Source organism: Dipodomys merriami, unplaced genomic scaffold, assembly GCF_024711535.1.
Source record: "Dipodomys merriami isolate MVZ:Mamm:240054 unplaced genomic scaffold, mDipMer1.0.p SCAF_146, whole genome shotgun sequence".
In the NCBI taxonomy this organism is placed as follows: domain Eukaryota; kingdom Metazoa; phylum Chordata; class Mammalia; order Rodentia; family Heteromyidae; genus Dipodomys; species Dipodomys merriami.
The window spans coordinates 1809171-1832213 of record NW_027202782.1 but is presented as its reverse complement, the minus strand read 5'-3'; the positions used below and the strand labels follow the sequence as shown (position 1 = coordinate 1832213).

General features: G+C 51.6%; 1 protein-coding gene across 1 annotated transcript; it reads right to left on the bottom strand.

Moving 5' to 3' along the window:
- Positions 1 to 18341: 18341 nt before the first annotated feature.
- Positions 18342 to 22622, bottom strand: Inhbb (inhibin subunit beta B). Its single transcript, XM_070021868.1, has 3 exons — positions 22090 to 22622; positions 18793 to 19605; positions 18342 to 18666 (listed from the first exon to the last, which is right to left on the bottom strand). Exons 1-2 carry the CDS (start codon positions 22538 to 22540, stop codon positions 18830 to 18832), a joined length of 1227 nt encoding a protein of 408 aa, XP_069877969.1. The 5' UTR covers positions 22541 to 22622; the 3' UTR covers positions 18342 to 18666; positions 18793 to 18829.
- Between the last annotated feature and the right edge of the window lie 421 nt (positions 22623 to 23043).

Sequence of the window (23043 nt, the reverse complement as noted above, 5' to 3'; positions counted from 1 at the left end):
TGCGGGCAGGCCTCACAGAGGCAAGGGGTAGGGGTGCAGGCACAAGATCTCCAGGATGGCATTATCTACTTTCAATCCACCTGACCATGCTCACCTTCCAGAAGTTTCCTTCCTCAACTCTCAGCTCTCTTCCTTCAAGGGACCCCACCTGCTTCTTTCCGATGGCAGAGGCTGCCCCTGTCACTCTCCTGTGTGCTTGGTGCCAGGCCTAGCTCCATCTCTCCTGATGACAGAGACAATGCAGTGGCAGTGCTTACTGTGTGCTTATAATGCCACAAGAATGTCACATGCATTTACTAACTCTCGCTGTAGCACTGCTCTTCATACCCTGTTTGCAGAGGGAGAAACTGAGGCTCAAACACACACACAACCAGGGAAGCAGGTGAGCTGGGATCCAAACCCAGGTAGCCTGGCTCTGAGCCCTTAAGTGGTATGAACACACCCCTGCTCTCCCACCCCCAGCCTGGGTCTGGCACGGAGTTCACGCTGGGTGTCTCCTGCTGTCATGTCCACAGCTCTTAAGGCCCTGGTCTGGCACAGCCTGAGTCCCCCCCCAGGATTTCACCCATTCAAGCCCCCAGTGGTCCCATGTTGAAATGACTCAGGCCCATCCAAAATGGTTCCAGGAACAGAGCAGCATTTTGAAAGCAGGTGACTCAGGCCAGATGAGCAACCCAGGTATTCAGCCCCACAGACAGACAGGTAGGCAGGCAGACAGACAGAACAGGGCACCCAGAGTGCCAAGCAGGTAGGTGCCTTGCACAGTGCGCAGAGCTTCAGTTCTCATGCTCAGGAATGAGGTTCTTAGGACACGTCTAGCTCTGTCCCTGGGACTTCAGAGAACCCCTAGGACCAGACCATGGTCTCAGTTATTGGGGGGAGCCCCGGCCCCACCTGCTTGCTGATGAGATTGGGTATTTTCTGTGCCAACCACAGCCCTTCCCCAGGGCTCGCTGATCTAGTTTCCCCGCTTCCTACCTTAGAAATAGCTCATGACTGTCGTGGTTAGCTTACCCTCCTTCTGAGGGTGGTGCCTCCCCCACCCCCAAGCTAGGAATTTCTGAGGGCACAGCTGGCCTTGAATGATATTCAAATAAATTTTTCTTGAGTGAATAGAAAGGAAGGAGAGTGAGGGTGAGGGAAGATTCACCAGGCCCTAATCCGCTGAGTGTCCTTGAGTTTGTTGGCTGAGTTTACCCTTGTTTGTCTTCTAGCCACTGTGTGGCCTTGGGGTAGTTAGGGGGTCAAACAGTGTGTCTGGACCCCCCCCCTCTGCCAGCAGTCAGGGAAAAGGCTAGGTTAGGTAAGGCTCTAAGGCTATAGAGATGGGTCCAGCTGGGTGCTTCACATCTGAATAGCAAAGGTCTCCCTCCCAACCTCCCCTCTCCCCCCACATACACACACTCCATCAGCAGCATCTTCACAGTCTTTGCCCTGTAGCCTAGAGAAGGGGAAGGTGCCATGCAAAGCAGTGGGGACAGGTCAAACCTGGCTGTGCATACTGGGGCAGAATCCTAGTGCCCCCCCTACCCCCCCCCACCCCACATCAACCCAGAAGTCAGTTTGGAAAGCACCTCTCCCCACCCTCTCCCACCCCTCTGGTGCTGGGCCCTGGGACAGGTAGGGAAACTTGGCTGCTAAGTGTCCCACAGTAGCCAGGCACCCTTGGCTCATGCCTGTAATCCTAGCTACTCAGGAGGCTGAGATCTGAGGATCCCAGTTCAAAGCCAGGCAGGAAAGTCAGAAAATCAGAAGTGGAGCTGTGGCTCAAGAGATAGAGCACTTGTCTTGAGCTGAATAGCGAGGTACAGCTCCCAGGCCCCGAGTTCAAGCCCCACAACTGACAAAAAAAAAAAAAGAGTCCCACAATACAAGAGGTTTTTCTTTGTTGTTTTCTTTTCCTTTTATCTTGTTCGTTCATTTATATGTCTTTGGGAGAAAAAGGAGGGCACAGAAAGGGAGGAACAAAGGGTGAGCAAGTGCATTTTCCATACTATGTGGAAAATGAACTATACAACTTGTGGGTAGGGAATGGGAGGGAAAACTGGGAGAGAATGAGAGAAGGGGTGACATTGCCCAAAAAGAAAAATATTCTTTCCCTGACTTATGTAACTATAACCCTTCTGTATATCACCTTTATAATAACAACAATAGAGCCGGGCGCTGGTGGCTCACGCCTGTAATCCTAGCTACTCAGGAGGCTGAGATCTGAGGATCGCGGTTCAAAGCCAGCCCGGGCAGGAGAGACCGTGAGACTCCTATCTCCAATAAACCACCAGAAAACCGGAAGTGGCGCTGTAGCTCAAGTGGTAGAGTGCTCGCCTTGAGCTGAAGAGCTGAGGGACAGCACTCAGGCCCAGAGTTCAAGCCCCATGACCGACAAAAAAAAATAAAAATAAAAATAACAACAATAGATAAAAATAAATGAGTACCCGAGTAGAGAAGTTCTGATATGAAAAATGGCCCCTCCTTGAGCCCATGCCCTGGACCATGACATAGGGGCTACTTTTCCAAGAGGCTAATGTTGTACACGTACAGCCTCCCCAGCCTCCGGTCAGCTTCAGCTGGGAGTGAGCTGGCAATGCAACTTCTCCTGTACCACCCGCACCCACCAAAACTGTAACTGGTCTTTTGAGTTTCTCATATGTGCTTTAGGGTTTGGGATTATTGTTTGCTTGGTTGCTTGTTTTTGAGATGAGAGTTCACTGTGTAGCTCAGCTTGGCCTTAACTCTAAATCCTCCTAGCTCATCCTCACAATTACTGGGATTACAGAGGTGAACAACATGCCCAACCTCCTAATCCTATGTGTGTGTGTGTGTGTGTGTGTGAGAGAGAGAGAGAGAGAGAGAGAGAGAGAGAGAGGAGAGAGAGGAGAGAGAGAGAGAGAGAGAGAGAGAAAGTACTAGGGATTGAATTTAGGACCGGGTGCTGTCCCCTAGCTTTTTCATTCATGGCTATCACTCAAGTGTGAGCCACAGCTCCACTTTCCACAGCTATGGGCTGGAGGAGAGGTTAATTGGAGATAAGAGTCTCATGGACTTTCCTGGCATCAAACTATAATCCTCAGATCTCAGCCTCCTGAGTAGCTAGGATTACAAGTGAGGGCCACCCACACCCAGCTGATATTCTTTCTGTAAAAAAGAAAATGTTAGCCGGCTGCCAGTGGCTCACTTCTGTAATCCTAGCTACTCAGGGGGTTTTGAGATCTAAGGATCGCAGTTCAAAGCCAGCCTAGGCAGGAAGGTCCATGAGACTCTTATTTCCAATAAACCACTCATAAAACTGGAAGTGGCACTGTGGCTCAAGTGGTAGAGCACTAGCCTTGAGCTGAAGAGCTGAGGAACAGCGCTTAGGCCCAGAGTTCAAGCCCCATGGCCAAGAAAAAAGAAAGAGAGAGAGAGAGAGAGAGGAGAGAGAGAGAGAGAGAGAGAGAGAGAGAGAGAGAAAGAAAGAAGAAAGAAAGAGAGGAGAGAGAAGAAAGAAGAAAGAAGAAGAAAGAAAGAAAGAAAGAAAGAAAGAAAGAAAGAAAGAAAGAAAGAAAGAAAGAGAAAGAAAGAAAGAAAAGAAGATGTTGTTAGAGACTGGTGGCTATAATCCTAGCTACTTAGGAGGCTGAGATCTGAGGATCACAGTTCAAAGCCAGCCCAGGCAGAAAAGTCTCTGAGACTTTTATCTCCAATAACTGCTAAGAAAAAGCAGAAGTGGCACTGTGGCTCAAGTGGTAGAGTGTTATCTTTGAGCAAAAGAAGCTGAGAGATAGCACTCAGGCCCAGAATTCAAATTCAAGGCCCAAGAACAGCAAGAGAGAAAAAAAGAAAAGGAAAGGAAAGAAAGGAAGGAAGGAAGGAAGGAAGGAAGGAAGGAAGGAAGGAAGGAAGGAAGGAAGGAAGGAAGGAAGGAAGGAAGTAGGAAATGTTGTCATAGCTGGGTACCAATGGCTCACACCTGTAATCCTTGCTTCTCAGGAAGCTGAGATCTGAAGATCAAAGTTCAAAGCCAGTCCAAGCAGGACAGTTCATGAGACCCTTATTTCCAATTAATCATCAAAAAGCCAGAATTGGAGCGGTGCCTCAAGTGGTAGAGTGCTAGTCTTGAGTCAAAAAAGCTCAGTGACACTTGAGTTCCTTCCCATTTTTGACTAATTGAAATGATGCCACTTGAAATCCCTGTTTTCAATTATTCGGGGTCTAGACCCACACATAGAATTGTACCACATGATAACAAATGCCACCTCATCTTGTCATTCTATTTTCTTCTTTTAAGACAGTCTCACCATATTGCCTACTAGGTACTTCATTCCTGGGTTCAAGCCCTGGGCTAGTAAGTATTGTACTATAAGTACAGTAGTGTGTACTTAGAGTCCCAGGTACTCATGAGGCTGAAGTGTAAGGATTGTGTGAGCCCAGGAATTCAGTGCCAGACTGGGCTATGTAGAAAAATTATGTCTATGAATGAATGAATGAATGAATGAAGTGAAAGTCCTTTTTCTTCTAATTAGCATACATTATATACAGTGGCAGGTTTCATGAAACATTTCCCAACCTGTTGACAATGCCTTCCAAGCAATCTGTGTGTTGCTTCATTCTGCTGAACTCCTACCTGGCAAACCAGGACTGGGCCCTGGCTACAGCAGCTGTGTCCAATTTTAAAAATTTCCTTCCCACTGCCTTCTTCCCTCAGCACTGTCACCTGTCCTGTAAGACTTAGCTCAGGGACCACCTCCTCCACCACCTCCAGCCCATCTCTAGGCTACTAGGGCCCAGATATATGACCATGAGAAGGAAGATGTGGGAGACATGTATCATAACCATGCCATGCGCACAGAAAGCCTTCATAAGCAGCTACTGTGTGGACCATAGTTCATTCCTGTCTCACCTGGTCTGTCTCCCACCCAACTTCTCTGGTCTCTCTTCTCTGACCTGAGCACTGCTCATTATTTGAGGCTTTTCCTGGCAGTGACCCAGGGTCTAATCTAAGGCCTAAGCAAGAAAATGTCAGACACTCATTTAGAAACAGAGGCCAAGTGCTTCTGTCCTCCACCCCCCACCACCCAACCCATCTTCAGTGGCTCGATCTCAGCCTCACCTGCCAAGACCCCAGACTCTAGACCTGTCCAGAGGCTCTCAGATCCTTGGTCTGTAGCCTGGCAGCATGCCAAGGACAGACAGGCATTTTAGAGCTCAGCTCTGTAAGAATAAAACGAGATAGGCTAGATGCAGTGGCTCATGTTTGTAATCCCCTAGTGACTTTAGAGGCAGAAATCAGGAGGTTTAAGGTTTAAGGTCAGCCTGAACAAAAGGTTCGGGAGACCCCATTTCAACCAATGTCTGAGCCTGATGGTGCATACCTGTCATCCCAGCCACAGGAGGGAATGTAAATAGGAGAACTGTAGTCTAGGCCAACCCACGCAAAAAGTAAGAACTCACCTAAAAATGACTGAAGCTAAAAGGGCTGGGGACATGGTTCAAGCAGTAGAGTACCTGCCCCATTTCCAGGGTTTCTGGGTTGCTTGTGACCCCACTTCAACTGTCCTGTATTTGAAGGAGCAAGCTACACCTCCCTCCCTCCCTCACAATATGAGCTCCTGAGCTGAGGGAGGCTGGTGCTGTACCACTTGAGCCACACCTCCACTTCGGGCTTTTTGCTGCTAATTGGAGATAGAGTCTCTGCACGTTTGTCTGCTGCCCAGGCTGGCTTCCGCTCCAATCTCAGCCTCCTAAGCAGCTCGGATTACAGATGTTAGCCACTGGTTCCCAGCTTCCTACAGTTAGGGATTTTTTTTAGCTGTCAATTGGGGTAAAATATTGCTGATCTCAAATCTGCCATTTTAACCGTTTGACACATTCACATGTGTAACTATCACCACCATTCATCCCCAGAACTCGTTCGGTTTCCCAAGCTGAAATCCTACACCATTAAACTCCAAGTCCCTAATTCCTCCTCCCCCAGCCTCTAGCAACCACATCCTGCTTTCTGTCCTTCCAGGACTCTTGTGTAAGCGGAGCAATGTAGTATCTGTCCTCTGTGGAGTCCAGCTCACTGCGCTCAGCATGATGTCCTCAAGTTCATTCATGTTGCATCATGTGGCAGAATTCCTTCCCTTTTCTGTTTGTGTGAGGGGGGGAAGGAGGGAGAGAGAAAAGGAGACAAAGAGAGAGAAAGGGACATGTATACCATTGCTAGAGCTTGAGCTCAGGGACTCACGCCCTGGCTTGACTTTTTCATTCAGGGCTGATACTGTACTACTTGAGCCAGACCTCCAGTTCTGGCTTTGTGCTGGTTAATTGGAAGTAGAGTCTCTTGGGTGTGTCTTCTGCCTAGGCTGGTATTAACCCTTGATCCTCAGATCTCAGCCTCTTGAGTAGCTAGGATTTACAGATGTGCGCCACCAGCACCTGGCTCTCTCCCCTCTTCCTATAGCTGAGTGATGCCCCTCTGTGTGTATACCTCCACTGAGGGACTCTCAGGTGCCACTTGAAGACCCTACTTTCAATTATTTGGGGTCTAGACACAGAGATAGAGTTGTTGTATCACATGATAATGAATGTCACCTCTATTTTTAACTTTCTTCTTTTGAGACAGTCTCACTATGTTGCCTAAGTTGGCACTTAATTCCTGGGTTCAAGTGATCCTCTTGCCGCAGCTTCCTGAGCTCAAGGACTACAGGCATAAATCACTACACCTGCTCTGGTTTCTTAAAAATTGGTTTGTTTATTGGGTTTTGTTTTGTTGTTTTTTGAGACAGGATCTCACTCTGTGGTCCAGGCTGGCCTCAAACTCACAACTATTCTGCTGTCATCTCCTAAGTGCTGGTATTACAGGCATGTGCCACCATACCCAGGTCCTATTTTTGTTGTTGGTGGTGGTTGTGGGGCTTGAACTCTGGGCCTGGGCACTGTCCCAAAGCTCTTCAGCTCAAGGCAGGTGCTCTACCACTCGAGCCACAGCGCCACTTCCCCCCAAGTCCTATATTTAATATTTTGAGGAATCTCTATACTATTCTCCATAGAAGATGCGCCATTTTACATTCCCACCAATAATGCCCAAGGGTTACAGTTGATATTTCTCTGTTTTGTTTTATTGATAGAGATATCTTGTCAAGTGGAAGGCAGTGTTGGTGATTTAATACTAATCTGCTTGACATTCTTCATTATTCTCACTCTGTGCTGGGTATTATGAAGGCTCTAGAGAGTGAGAAGGCCACGCTAACTTATAGAACAGACTAGTGTTTAGATGGGTCCATCAGCAGTAGGAGTTACATAGATGAGCAACCTTCCAAGAGGCAGATGAGGAACACTATGGTGGCCTGTTGGGACATTTGCCCTGCCACAGAGCCTTCTCAGTCAGAGTGCAGTTAGCTTTTTGTCTGTAAAGGGTCACACAGTATATTGTTTAGGCCATACAGATCTCTGTCCTAATTAATGTGCAAATGAGTGAGTAGCTGTATTCCAATAAAATGTATTTATAGGCACTAAAATTGAATGCCATCATCTTCCCATTATGTAATACCATTCTTTATTTGACTTGTTCTCAACCATTTAAAAATGTCAAAACCACTCCTAGTTTGCAGATTTGGCCACAGGCTGTAGTTTACCAAACTCTGCTCTGGCATCGACAGTGGTGGCCCTGGGAAAACCGGCGGCCTCGCTTGGCTCACAGCAGTCTGGGAGCTTCAACAGTGAGCCGGGAGGGCACTAGCCAGTCCACCTGGCTCTGTGGCCCCGTTGGAAGCAGAGGGAAATCCTGCTAATGGTGATTTGGGGCCAGAGGTGAAGAATAAGAGAGGCTGCATTAAGTCTGGACAAACCATCCTGCTTCCACTGGTCTTGCTGTTTCCCAAAACAGTTCCAGGGCTTTCTCCAGGAAGAAGGGTCCTGAACAGGAGGACTTGGAAGTCCTGGCCTGGGGCAGGGGAGGGGGAGGGGTCCCTTGCCCTGCGACAGGAGAAGATTGGGGCTTCACCCCTCCATAGGGTGAACCAGCATCACAGGTCAGCAGGGCACAGACCACATAGCTGGCAATGGGGGCCCAGATCTGGGATTGAATTCCAGCTTCCAGTCACCCTGTGCCTGTGGGTGTCACCAACTTTCTCACCTTAGAGCATTGCCAGAGCCCTTAGAGCTGAGGTGGACCACTAGATTAAAGCATCTGTATGTAGACCTCAGAAGTAAATAAGCACCCAGTCAAGAGACACTACCATCATCTCATTCAATCTGACCAGCTCACCATGTAAATACTGCTTTGTCTCCATTGTATGACTGAGAACCAAGCTCAGGAGGGTTAAGCAACCAGCCCTAGGGCACACAGCAATGGCTGGGTGGAGCTGTATTCTAGAAAGCCAAGCCACAGCCTCTCAAAGAACTACCCTCTTATCCTCCAGCCTGGGCCCTCTCCACAGGAGGCAGCAGCCCCAGGCCCAGGGCAGACCCTACCAGATGGAACCTGGACCTGCCTCCTCCAAGAAGGCCCCCGTCTGCTCACAGCCTACCTTTCACCCCCAAAAAGCCACATGCAAACTCTTGTATACCACGATGCCAGATGAGAATGATATTTTGGGGATGCAGCCTCTGCTTAGAAGAGAACCCATAACCAGGTGCACAGAGCAAGCACTTGGGACTTACCCAAGCTGCAAAAGTGAGTTCCAATTGGGTGCTGGTGGCTCATGCCTGTAATCCTAGCTATTCAGGAGGATGAGATCTGAGTATTGTAGTCTCAAGCCAGACTGGGCAGGAAACACTATGAGACTTTTATCTCCAATGAACTAGCAAAAAGCCAGAAGTAGGGATGTGGCTCTCATGGTAGAGCACCAGCCTCAAGTAGAAAGTCAATCAAGAGTGTGGTACCCTGAGCTGAAGTTTCAGTACCAGCACACACACACACACACACACACACACACACACACACACAGATCTCCATTTGTTGTGGGACTGTGGGTAAGTCAAAGCTGCTCTCTAGGCCTCAGTTTCCCCATCTGTACAATGAGGTGGGCTTCTCTCCATTTCTCAGATCTGTGGAGGGAGGGTCCTCCATTCACAACAAGGGCTTCTGCCCCTATCCCTCAAACCTGCTAAACCTCCTGGTGACAACATAGGAGCTTACATTTCTACCCAGCGCAGCTGCTCTCCATGCCAGCCACCCCCTCCCCACTTTCACCATGGGCTCTGGGTGGGTGAGGGCTTGTCCTGGACCAGGGCTCAGAAAAAGCATTCCATCTTGCACTGTGGCTAGAGACACCTCCTTCTCCACACCCAGCCACCAAGGCCACCGAATAATCCTGTACCGTGGAAATCAGTGGGCACACCTGAAGTTGACTTAGAGCCAGGTTCTATAAGCCATCCCAAACCTCCAGAGGTCCAACTCAACTTCTCTAACAGGGTAACTGTCCATGGACAGACAGGGAAGCGAGCTCCCATGTAGAGAACTCACTGGCTTAGCATAGTGAATGAGACCACGAATGAACCCTTTAGTCCCATTCAGTCACTTCATCTTTGTTTGTTTTGTTTTGGGGGCCAATATTGTGGTTTGAACTCAGGGCCTCATGCTCTCACTTGGCTTTTCTGAACTAGGTTGGTGCTCTACCACTTGAGTCATACCTGGTCAAGTTTTCCTGGTCAAGTAGAAATGACAGTTTCGTGGACTTTCCTATTTGGGCTGTCTTCAGACCATGATCCTCAGGTCTCAGCCTCCGGAGAAGCTAGGATTGTAGGCAGGAGCCACCAGCATAGGGCTGATCCAGTCACTTCGCTAGTGAGGAAACTGTAAGCTAGAGAAGGTGGGAAAAGTTGCTTGAGACTATGTAACAATGGAGTGGCAGGACTTGGGTAAGGCTGTCAATCAACAAGTAGTTATTGAGCACCTGCTGCATGCGGTGCTGTTCTTAGCCATGGGGATGTAGCGGTGCACAAGCAGACCTGGTCCCTGTTCTTATGGCACTTCGTCTTTGTTCCCAGCCAGCATCCAGAGCCTCACCCCTGTCCTGGGCCTTTCCCCACAACAGCAAAGCAGACCCTCCCGCACCCCCCTACACACACACACACCCCAACAGGAGGCCCTGCTCAGAGCCTCCAGCAGGCCAGTAAGCAGCACTGGTAACAGGCTGGCTTACAGAGCTGATTTGAGTCTTGTGTACTTTCCACTCCTTCCCGAGCACGGTTGGAGATTAATTATTAATGCTGAAATAATTGGCACTCATTAATGTGCCAGTCATCCACGGGGGAGCGGGGCCCCGCATTAACCAATTCATGGCTCAGTGATTGATTAATTAAAGCCGAGCTTTTATGAGACACCCTCGGGTGACAAACTGTACTCTCCCAAGGGTGGAATACAAGAGCAGGAAGAGATGCTTTCTTCAGGGTGCCAAAGAGGAACCAGGAAGTGGCACTGACTTTTATGGGTGCCTGGGCCCCAGGTGTCACCATTTAGATTGGCACTGCCTCGGCCCCTTGCAGCAGGCAGCAGTAGCAGCTCCTGTGTGAGGCTGAGCTTTGCCGTGAAGCAGAGCACTAGGGTAAGCAAATTACAGGCTTTTGAAAAAATGCGATTACATGAATCACCTGTGGGCCATGGATGCTCTTAAAAGCAAGAAAAATAACAGAGGTGTGGTCAGGAGTACTAAGCTTCAGGCTCAGCCTCTCCCAGGGCCTGCTGGCTCCCCCTGTCTCAGTTTGTTCCACTGGGGGAGTGGGTAAGTAGAGTCAGCTTCTCACCCTGCATTCGCTTAAGAAGTGTGTGTTCTACTCTAGTCTCCACAGGGTAGGTAGCACAGTGCACAACACAGACTTCCACACCCCTGAAATCAGGCCTGCAGCCTCTGGGGAGGGGGGAAATACAGGTATGTAACCATCGCTATGGGAAGGAGCCCAGGAAAGGAATTCCAAGAGCCCAGGAGTCACCCAGAGGCCTGCAGGGCGAACCACAGAGGGGGAAAAGAAGATGTTCAAGAAAAGGAGGGCTTTAGGGAGGGGAAGGGCAGAGGGGAGGGCAGTGAGGAACTACGTGTGGACCAGAGCCCAAGGATGCAGGAGGTGGGGAGAGGCCCCCTGTTAACTGGGAGGAGAGGGCGCAGCCTGAGGTCTTGGGGAGCCTGGCACTGCATGCAGGGTCACTTAGAGCACCTTGAGGAAGGGAATGTTTTAGAAAATCCTTTCCTGAGATCTTCTGCAGAGCTAGTGTGGGGCGGGAACTTGGCCATTCTGGCCCCTTCCAAACATCCATCTTTGGTGATTCTCCAATGGTGTGTCTCAGAGGCACCCCAGGAGTAAAGTTGCATTCCAAGAAACAGGTTTCAAAGATGGACACTGGTGGCTCACACCTGTCGTCCTGGCTACTCATGAGTCTGAGATCTGAGGAGGAAGGTTCAAAGTCAGCCCCAGCAGGAAAGTCCTTGAGACTCTGATCTCTAATTCACCACCAGAAAACTTAGCAGTGGAGCTGCAGCTGAAAGTGGTAGAGCACTAGCCTTGAGAAAAAAAGAACTCAGGGAAGCACCCAGGCTCCAAGTTCAAGCCCCACAATGAACAGGAGGAAAGAAAGAAAGAAAGAAAGAAAGAAAGAAAGAAAGAAAGAAAGAAAGAAAGAAAGAAAGAAAGAAAGAAAGAAAGAAAGAAAGAAGGAAGGAAGGAAGAAAGGAAGGAAGGAAGGAAGAAAGGAAGAAAAAAAGGAGGGAGGGAGGGAAGGAAGGAAAAAAGGAAGGAAGGAAAGAAGGAAGGAGAAAGAAAGGAATGAAGAAGAAAGAGAGAGAAAAGAAGAAACAGATTTCTGTGACCTCAAGCAAGGGCTGAAGTCCTGCTGGTGTTATAAAGGATCATAGACCCCTCTCTGAAGATCAGGACTGCACATGTACGTGTGCGCGTGTGCGCGTGCGTGCACACACACACACACACACACACACACACAAGGGAAGTTAGGAAGGAGCCTCAGAGCAGCAGTGATGTGTCACCACACTGAACACTGAGTCCTAGCAGTCTAAAAAGTAGATAGTAGCCCTCATGACCACCCTAGGAGAGGGAGATGGCACTCAGAAAGTCCAGCACAGAGCCAGGCAATGGCACAGAGGCTGACAACCCCAGACAGCCACCTGGGCCTGGATAACCTTCCCACCAGTCAGTGGAACTCTCCTAGCTGCCTTGAAAGCAGGCTGAGGACCCTGAGAGTTCCAGAGCTGTTTTCACCAGGCCAGAGCCCCTGGGGGATAACGATGGCCTCCAGTGTCACACACTTGGATACCAATAGTGGCCAAAAAGAGTCTCCCTCCCCTGGGGACTCTGGGGCTTGACTTCTGCTCTACCCACAGGCCCCACAGTTAAGTGGAGTGGGGACAGTGATGTGGACTCAGCTACACACCCAACACAGCTCTTGTTCTATACAAGAGCTAAATATAGCCCTCCCCAAAGACCTGCCCTCACCTCATTCCTGAGATGGTAGAGTGGACTCCAGGAGCAGAGGTGAGGAAAGAGAGGGTGGAAAGACAAAAAGGCAGACACTAGCAGCCTGAGGTGGCTTCTACCAGCACCCCTTTCTACCTCTGCATCCAACACAGGCAGCATTGCCCCCAGGAGATAGCAAGAGTGTTAGGAGAACCCTGGAATGGGGGTGATCAAAAGTTCCTTCTGTCCTCCGTCTGTCTGCTCTGTTCCCTGTCCCTCCAGCCCCAGCATGATTTTTACTAGAGTCCCAAACCTTCCTGAAACTCCACCTGAAAATGGGGCTAGAGTACCTGTTCTCAGAACCCTTGTCAGATTCCCTAAGGCCTGTGGTGACCCTGACTGATCTCTGAGCCTGCTCACCAGGTGGGTGAGCCTCAAGTGATGCCATGGAAACCGAGTAGGCTGGAGGGAGAGCCACAGATCCACTTCCAGCTTTCACAATGTTAAAACATCCCATGGACTTTCCTCCCTGGGCTGGCTTTGAACTGCAATCCTCAGATCTTAGCTTCTTGAGTGGCTAGGATGACAGGCCTGAGTCAATGAGGTCAAGCTTTTTTTTTTTCCAGTCTGATGACTGAATTCAGTCTCCTTGCTTGCTAAGCTAGTGCTTTCCTACTTTAGCCACGCCCCTGTAGCTCTTCCCTTGAACGGCCATAAGGCTTTGAATAAGATGCTCGCTCAGAGGAAGGGTAGGGCTCTGTCCAGACATCTAGTCCCCTCTTGGACACAGAATAAGTTTGCAATGACAACAAGGAATCATCCAGAGGCTGATCCTTTTCTGAGCACTCATAGCACCCCTCAGGCAGACAATGTCATTGACTCTGAAGGGCAGACCAACCTGGAGTCACATGGCCAGGCTGATGGACTCCTAGCCCAAGCTCCCAGTGCAAGTACTGAGTACTGGTGAGGGTTTCTCAGGCCACCTCATCCACGCCACAGAGTAAAAGGCAACCTGTTCCCACTCTGACCCTGGCAGGCGGCCCCAGCCCTTCAACTGTCCCATAGTCAAATAGAGAAACAGTTCAATGCCCAGATAACACTGATGCCCAAGGTTGGAGCCAAGGGTAGAGTGGGGAGCCAGATACCTCCAAATGAACATCAGGGAAGCTGAGCCTCCCTTCACCCCTTCTGGGTCTCTGAGTGACTCTGAAAATAAGTGCCTAGGGGGAAATTCTCACTCTGTTACTCATGAGCTATGCCATCTCCTGGGATTGTCTTTCAGGCTCTGGCCTCAGGATTCTCATCCATAAAACGGGGTTAATAATAACCTATTTTCTTCCACACACACACACCCAGGTTGTTATGAGAACTAAACTAAGATGATGCATGAATATCACACAATAGCAGGCATCCAAGAAATGTTTGCAGAGTGACTACATGACCAGATGAAATCCTTCCACTCTGTGTGTGTGCACGTGTGTGAGCACGCATGTGTGCATGCACAAGCTAGTAATGAGGCTTGAACTTAGGGCTTTGTGCTGTCCCTTAGATTTTATTTTTCTCAAAGCTGGCACTCTACCACTTGAGCTACATCTTCACTCCTGGCTTATTGGAGGTTAATTGGAGATAAGAGTGTCACAGACATCCTGTCTGGGCTAGCTTTAAACCTTGATCCTCAGATTTCAGCCTCCTGAGTAGCTATAGGATTAAAGGCATAAGCCAGCAGTGCCCAGCTTAAAACCTTTCCACTTTTAAAGTGCTCAGGCTTTGAGTCTGCACAAGCATCATGGTTATGTCACATCCCACTTAAGGCACCTAGATAGGACACAGAATGGGGCCTGTGACCACCCAACTGGCACCTGCCAGGTCTGAGGGTGATTGCAGATTCTACCTGCAAACAGGTGCATGAATTAAAAAATGTAGCTGGAGCTGGGGGCAGGTGGCTCACACCTATAGTCCTAGCTACTCAGAAGGCTGAGATCTGAGAATTGGAGTTCAAAGCCAGCCCAGGCAGGAAAGTCTGTTGTCTCCAATTAACCACCAAAAAGCCAGAAGTGGAGCTGTGGCTCAAATGGTAGAGCACTCACCTTGAGCAAAAAGCTCAGAGACAATGCCCAGACCCTGAGTTCAAGCCCTAAGATGGGCACAATAGCTAGCTAGCTATCATGATAGATAGATAGATAGATAGATAGATAAAATGTACTTGAACTAACTGATAAAGTGCAGAGCCAGGCTCATCACCTGCATGAGAAGAAAATGGAAATGACAAGATGTCACACAGCCAACCATACTACCACATCCTACAAACAGCCAGTCACTGCTCCATACAGGGTCTCACAACACACAACGTTACAATCTCAGAGATGGCAAACACACAGCCAACTGCATGCCCACCATCATAGTCTCAACTCCACACAGCTCAGCACACACCGTTACAGCTACAGTCACTAAACAGCATGGCTCTATACCTCACCATTCCCTGTCCACAGCCTGACCCCATACCCCACCCCTACCTCACACAGCCCATGCCCACACTCCTCTCACACCTAGGCCTCACCCCAGCAGACCCTGGTCACATGCACAGCCTTTCTTCCCTCTGGTGAAGAGGGGGGTTCTCCAGTGCCCTCCTCATTCTCATAGGCCCTAATCAGGCCCTGAGTTTTATGGAGCCACTGAGGACCCAAGCATGTGTGGAGTCAGCCGGGAATGAGCCCCGCACAGCAGCCCTCTGGCCTGGCCATGTGTAGGATCAGCAGGCTTCTGGCTTTGCCCATCCCACTGGTCCCAGGTGGTTCAGGTGTATCTATGAGAAGTAATAGCCTAGAAGCCACCAGAAAAAGAAAAAAAAAAAAAAAAAAGGAGGGTGTCAGAGGCACTGGGCCTGCAGACAGAGTGCCTGGCTTGTCTCTGGGCCTGGCCTTGTGGGGAAAGATGCAGGAAAGAGCAGCAGGGAGATAGGATGGAGCACTGAGAAGAAAATGGGAGAAGCTTTGACCACATAATGCACATAAAGTTAAGCGGGTCCCAGAATAGGGCTGCAGTGCTCAGCTCACTGGGCCTCTCAGACCCCACAGGTACATGTGCCAACATAAGGCAACAGATGCACTCGGGGACCATGGCTAGATCGTGGCCATTCTCTGAGCTTGTGACTTCACAGTACCTGGCCCCTCCTGGGGCTACTGCTGATCACCTGGGAGCATGCAGGGCAATGGAGCCAACCAATGCTCCCTATCCAAATAGCAGGGCTCCTCTGGCAACTCACACTGCCCACCTGGCTGTAGCCTGCAAAGTATTCTAAGGCATATAGAGCAACTCTGGGCTGTAAAGAGGGCCTGGAGTCACCAGCAGCTGGGCCAACCCACACATAGTAGGAGGGGCAGCTAGGTCATGACTTATTCCCCAAAGCAGCCAGGCCATTTCTGTCATGATGTCATTTTCCTTCTTGCCCATGAACTTGCGTATTTCCCACAGATCAACAATCCCTCCTCCCCCAATAAGGTGAGCTGCCTTAGCAGCAGCTCTCTGGACTAGATGAGGAATGGAACAGGTAGAACCCACAGGATACCTCCTGCCCCCAGCTGATGGTGTAAAATGAGAAATGGCCCTAGAGCTGTCTGGCCTCCCTTGGTTCCCCATTGTTACCTTACTGGGGTAAGATAATCTCTTGGCCTGCACCTTCAAATATCCTGCAAGTTTATGGGAAGACCACATGAGATGGAGCACACCCTGGGTCTACAATCCTCCAAGGGAAGCAAGCAGGCTAGCCTGTGGTACTGGGGCTCAAACGTGCAGTCTCTGTCCTGGCTGGGTGACTAGAGGAGGCTCTTGTTCTGTGAAGCATGGGGACAGTGGGGGGACCCTGTGGTTACAGGACTGAATAGGTCTCTAAGTCACACCTCAGGTGACAACTGACTACTACTAACACATCACCTCCCACCACATTTTACCCTCCTAGGAAAGGATAATTAACATCCTTATGGCATCGTCTGCTGTCCTCCTACCTCAAGATCTGAAACCCCCTCTGGGTCACCAGTACCAGAGGTGAGCACACAAGCCAGGGGACTTCACCTTCCACGTTGTATACTTCCTCCCAGGGAAGAGGGCTTAGCCAGCACTTTCTGATGGTAATAGATGCGGCCTTGGGGAAACATAATTAGTCTTGGGACTCGAAGGGTAAACAAATGTGTAATTCATGAATTTGCTAATTGTCCTTCATTTTGATCTTCTGCCATCTCTCCTAGCTTGTGAGTGACATCCATCTCATGGCAAGGACTCAGAGTCTTCCGGGGGTTAACCATGGGGGCTGCTGGCGTCGAAGCTGGACACCTGCACCAACCCTCTCCCAGCTGCCCACCTCCAGCCCAGGCCCACTGTCCCAGACATCACAGGAGGCAGGAAGCCCATGGCACTCAATCTTTTATTTTCTTAAACTGTACACAAACGTAAAATACTTTAACAGCCAGTCTATGGGGAAATTGTTTGGTTTTAAATTATTATGAAACAGAACCTAAAGGGAGCTTTATTAAATAAACATAAAGATGAGGATTTAAGGATACACACCTGCGTTCTACCATAGTCATTTTTACTCTACCTTCTGGGTGTGTGAGGATAGAAAAGACACATCAAACTGAATAAAACAAAATCCATTTATACCCTGAAACGTTGGCAGACCACTCACGGGATTGTTCAGAACATTTACCTCATAGAAGATGGCCTCACCATCTAATAAAAATTAAAACTGATCTGTTGGCCTCTTTGGTTCCAAAATTATGTATAATACATTTAACTGTATTCATTTTTTTGCTGCTATAAAAATAACTTCTTTTTTCAAATGGCAGTTTCTGACTAATCATGCAACTAAATCAGTGCAAACATTAAAAGCAATCATTCGCTTAAAAAAGAAGCAAAGGATTTCATTTCAAGTATAAAAAAATATAAAAAGAGTCGTACGAGTCCAGTTTCGTCTAGTGTGGGTCAACCCTGTAAATTGCATAGTTCATGTGGCACTTGAACATGTAGAGGGAGAAGCCAAGTCAGGGCTGTTCCCAGGGCCACTTCTGGACACACGAGATCGGCAAGTGCTATAACATGTGCGTTCAGGCAGGTCTGCAAGTGCTAGGCGAGATGGGTGGGCAGGCAGGCAGGTAAGTGGGCGCAGGGGCCATGTCCAGTGGCCACAGCCCACCCACATGGGCAACTTCTGCAAAGCAGTTGAAGGCCTTCCCCATCTCAGCTAAACAGCTTCCCCTCCTCATCCTCCATGGAGGATTTCTCCCCCAGCATTTCCAAAATGCCCCCACCCCACCACCGCCTCCTCCGGGCTCATCCCCTTGTCTGGTGGTCATCCCTACCCCTCTTCCAACCAGCCCCAGAGAAACGTTCCCAGCAAAGGGCACCGACCGACCACAACTTTTTTCTTTTTCTTCTCACTTGAAACAATTCAGATTTTCATTTTAAAGGTCATACCTGATTTTTAAAAGTCTCTTTTCAGTTCTACAATTGGTATGAATGACTTGTCAACTATTGGAGGTGAGTTAAAGCATCAAATTAAGACCCCTCTCCACACACACACACACACACACACACACACACACACACACACACACACACACACACACACACACACACACACACACACCATGTCAGGAACCCAAGTGATAGTCAAAGAGTCATTGCTCCGGCTCCATGGTATCTGACAGGTCAAGTCCCTCCTGAGCAGACTTCCCTCTCAGGGGCTCAGAAGCACAGCTCCCCTGGCTTGGCAGTGTAGAGAGTGCCAAGTGCGGGAGTGAATGCACACCACTGCACTAGGAGCTGCTGAGGAGGGGCAGGCCTGGTACAAATCAGAGGGCACTGAGCCCTGGCCTGCCCAGCTCCCCACTCTGCTTTCCTCTCAGTCAGTGGCTTGTACTCCCGCTTTCTCTCTCTCTCTCTCTCTCTCTCTCTCTCTCTCTCTCTCTCTCTCTCTCTTCTCTCTCTCTCTCTCTCTCTCTCTCTCTCTCTCTCTCTCTCTCGCTCTCGCTCTGTCTCTCTGTCTCTTGTCTTTGTGCTTTTATATGTGCTCAGAAGGCGCGATTCAGAGTGGCCAGGCCAGCTGGTGGGAATGGAGGCTGCTCACCCCATTCTCTCCAACTGACAGGCCTTAGTAGCTAAGATGCCATTTGTCACCATATCCATTTGCTGGTATCCTGGAGGCTGCGGTGGAGGTGGCGGGGCGGGTCTGGCTGTGCATGTCTATGTGTGCATTTGAGCCTCTCATGTCAATCGAGGAGGTTCTCCCTCTGGGTTTGACTGGTTGATCTATGGAAGAGAAGAAAATTCTTTCAAGCCTCACCCTAGTACTCTGCAACCCAACAGCAGCACCACGCTCAGCCCGCTTTCACCTCCTGTTCCCACAGGGGCCAGAAGGAGCCCACTGGGACTGACCTCCACCCTGCAGCTGCCAGGCCCCCAGCCGCTACTGTCAGGCGCAGCCGCACTCCTCCACGATCATGTTGGGCACGTCCCGCTTGACAATGTTGTATTCATCATCGAAGTAGAGCATGGACATAGAGCTCAGCTTGGTGGGGATGCAGCAGGAGTTCACAGGCCCAGGGTTCAGGCCACGCATGCGGTACTGATTCACCACAGCTGTGTGGAAGGAGGAGGCTGAGCCAGGGACCCCCGCCAGGTAGGCTGGGCAGCTGCCCTCACAGTAGTTCCCATAGTAGCCGGTGGGTGCAATGATCCAGTCGTTCCAGCCAATGAGCCGGAAGTCAATGAAGAACTGTTGCCTGCAACAGAGGCTGGTCCGGCCATCGCACTCCAGGCCTCGCTTGCGAATGCGGTGCCTGCTGTCACCCAGTCGAGCCTGCACCACCACAAAGGGCCGGTGTGACTCCTCCCCAGGGTCGACAAACACGGGCACCACGGCCAGCTCCTGGCAGCTGTCACACTGCACATCCAGGTTGAGGCGCCGCTCACCACGCTCAAACAGGGCCTGTATGGCCTCAGTGAGGGGGAAGGTGTGCCAGCCACTGCGCTTAAGGTCCACCTTCTTCTCTACCACATTCCACCTGTCACCATGGCCCTGTTCCTGAAAGTACACTTTGACCCGCACCTTCCGCCGGCTGCCCTTGTCCAGAACATAGGGCAGGAGCTTCAGGTAAAGCCACAGGCTGGCCTGCACCACAAACAGGTTCTGATTGCCTTCATTGGAGATGAAGAAGTAGAGGCGGACCCGGGAGGAGGCGAGGCCATCTGCAGAGAAGAGGAAGAACAGGCAGAGTTAATTCCAGAAGAACACGAGGCAATGGGGAATGGACTCGGCTGCCTGCTGCTGGAATGCAAACTCACCACAGCTGGAAAACGTTACTGACCAGAAATACCGTTCCTGGGGCCCCGGCCTCTGCCTGTAACCTGGGACAGGCAGAGAGAGAATCGCTGCTCATTGAGAAATCCAGCTCAGGGTGGAGTTGGAAGGGTCCAGGCCTATAAAATCCTGCCTCACCTCACCAAGGCCAGAGCTCCCTGGAGACAGGCTGTCAGGCCTCAAAGCTCAACAGAGCAACTTGTCAGGAGGCCAAGATCTTAACAAGTTGTTATGGGTATCTGTGAAATCTGGAAAACAAAACCAGGATCGTAGGGGAGGATTTTGATTTGGGGGTTGGTTGTTTTAAGTAATGCTTTTTTTTTTTTTTTTTTTTTTTTTTGGTTAACTTAGGGCATTGCAAAATCGAGCTAAGCCACCTACTGCCTCTTTCCAGTGTTTACCTAAGCATGATCTGATCCAACCCGCAGTGGAACCTCCACTGCAAACAAGCAAGCACTGCTCAGATTTCTGACATAGGAACATGGTCTCTGCAGGCTGTAAGGTGCAGCCCTTGTTTTCAAGTAGTTCTAAGGAACAGTATACTCCAGCTTGTGACTCAAGGTCCAATCCTTTGACAAGACCCAGGCTCCCCATTCATGACACGTTCAGAATCTCCAAAGAAAAAGGGGTCTGGCCTGTTAAGTTTTCTCAGTAATTCGTTTCAATAAGAAGAGTAGCTATGCCAGACAAGAGATGACACCCCTCCTATCCTACATTTGAATGACCCCTCTGACAAGCTCTACTTTTTTCCCTTTCTTCCTTTTTTCCCCCCCAGAAATAAGGCAATTCTGTGGACATGACTGATTCTGTCAAACCTCCCACCATGTCCCCCCAGGCCCCTCCTCTGCCTTGTGCGGCTCCTCTAATAACACTGACATCTGACTTTGAAATGGGGGTAACTGTAGCCTTAAAAGCTGGTCTTGGACGAGCCGCCTGTGACCTGAATCTGTTATTTATAAGTCAAAGAGCTGGCTCCGTGAAACGGACCAGAAATATAACAGCCCCCGCTGTCATTTTGTGCCACCGGGACCAAAAGGCCTCCTCGCCCTTCCAGAATCACATTTCTACCCTGGGCCCAAAGCACCTTTTAATCCAAGCCCTCTAATTGCATGTTGAGCGTTCCCTGACTCCAGCGGACAGCTAAAACGGCAATGCATTTCTTTCTAAGCACAAACCAGCCCTGATTGTCTCTGCTTTTCTCCACACTCGGCCATGCAAAACTTTTCATCCCTTTTCATCCTCAGGCGGCACCAGCACGGTCTGTCTGCTGCTTTGGGGAGCGTGGGGGGTGGGAGGGCATTTGCAGTCAGGGGCCCAACTGGTCTCCTCCCAGGCTCCCTGTTTGCCCCCCACTCTGACTGCACTGGGGCTTCCCCCTCTGCGACTTTCTCTGCAGTCCCCTCTGCACAAATGGGGCCGAGCTCCAGGCACAAAAGCCAGCCTGGCTCATTCAAGTCCTGAAAAGGACAGCGGAGTCTAAAGCACCAGCAGAATTTCGGCACAGGCACATTTTCCTCCTTCTTTTAAACTTCCCAAAGATTTTTCTCTCGCTGATTTTTTTTCCCCCTTAATATTTAGACAGCGGAAGAGATTTGCGATGTAGGGCCAGGGGGGAAAATTCCAGAAAGGAATCCTACTCTTTGTTAACTAGAACTCTGCAGCTCTATTGGAGGGCTGCTGCTGCTGCTGCTGCTGCTGCCAGGGCAAGCCGAAAGGCTGTCCCCTAGCCGCGTCTTTGCGTAAATGATGGACCTGTTGAGAAGCTGCCTTCCGCCGATGCTGGTGCCCACACAATCGGAAGAGAGGTTGCCTAGCTCTCGCCAGCGAGGCTTCAGCAATCCTGGCAAGCCCACGCCGCCCGGTGATGGAAGCGGCCCTGGGGGCCTCTCACACAGGCGCACGCACTCACACACACACACACTCACACACACGCACACACACACTCCTCCGGCCCACGTACATCAACAAGCACACACATCTCCATCCACACTGCTATGCCTACACTCCGATCGTGGGAAACAAAAACATTAAGCAATCACCAAGCAAGTGCCCGCAGAGCCAGGGCCGCGCGCATCTGCCGGGAGGGGGCCGCGCGCCCAGAGGTGCTGGGGCCCGATTCTGAGGAGCAGGGGCGGCGGGCAGGGTGCTCCGCGGCGGCGGGGATACGGGCTCAGGAAGGTCCGGGGCCAGAGGAAAGCGACCGCAACCCTGCGGAGCGCGCGGGGACACGGCGGGACAGCCTGGCCGAGAGTCCAGGTTGCCCCCGGGGCGCGCGGGCTGCGGCAGCCAAAGCTGGCAAGGAGAGCGAGCGAGGAGGAGGGAGAGAGGGAGGGAGCACCGGCCGCGGCTGGCAGTCCCAGGGCCGGACCCACCTGTCTCCGCAAAGCTGATGATTTCGGAGACGCGCTCCTGGCCGTCGGCGCCCGGGCTAGCGTGGCCGTCGAGGTGCGGGATCTCCACGCGGCCGTCCTCGCGCACCTTGCCCGCGTGCAGCTTGCGCAGGGCCGTGACCATGGCGGCCTTAGGCACGGCGTGCGTGATGTTGGGCCGGCCCCGCAACTGCAGGCGGTTCAAGATGTGCCGCTTCACAGCCTCCAGGAAGTCGCCGTCCACCCGGCCCAGCTCCTCCGGCCGCCGGAAGCCGCCACCGCACGACGTACAGGTGTCCTGCGATCCAGCCGGGGCTCCCGGCGGCGGGGGCGGCGGCGGGGCGGCGGGCGACGGCGGGGGCGTGGGGGAGCCCCAGGCCTCGGGCCCCAGCCAGCCGGCCGCCAAGAGCAGAAGGCAGGCGGCCCCCAACGCCCGACCGGGCAGCCCGTCCATGGTTCGCCGCTGGCGACGAGGGCGCCCGCCGCGAGGCGAGGCAAGCCGAGCTCAGGGCCGGGCTCCGGGCTTCGGGCGCACCGCCCCGCCCCGCCCCCGCCCGCGCCGCCCGGGCCTCCGCCCGCCCGCCTGCCGGGAGGGCCGCCGCCGGCTCGCAGGGGGAGGGGGCCCGGCTGGGCCGCGGGGGTTCCCGCGCGGCGGAGAAGGGGCGCCGCGGGGGCCGGAGGGGCGCGCCGGAGGGTCACTGCCGCTCGGGCGTCTCGGGGTGCCGGGGCATCTGCAGCCTCCTGCCCATCGTCTCCGCGTCGGGGCCCCGCAGCCCCCGCTCGGGTGAAGCGAAAGCGGCCGCTGGGTCGCCGGCCCGGGAAGGTGGCTCAAGAGCCAGTCGACGCAACTTGGTCGAGACCGAAGCGAAGGTGCCCGAGCCCGCGGAGCGGAGCCGGGCGCGGCTCGGTGCGGACTGCGGCGGGCGCTGCGGCGGGGCCCCGCGCTCGCCGCACCTG

What these genes read in the sequence shown, in the direction of transcription:
- Inhbb (XM_070021868.1), bottom strand. Translation starts at nt 22,540, where the DNA reads ATGGACGGGCTGCCCGGTCGGGCGTTGGGGGCCGCCTGCCTTCTGCTC. An exon ending in CATCAGCTTTGCGGAGACAG is followed by an intron (nt 19,606 to 22,089) that starts GTGGGTCCGGCC and finishes TCTTCTCTGCAG; the next exon opens with ATGGCCTCGCCTCCTCCCGG.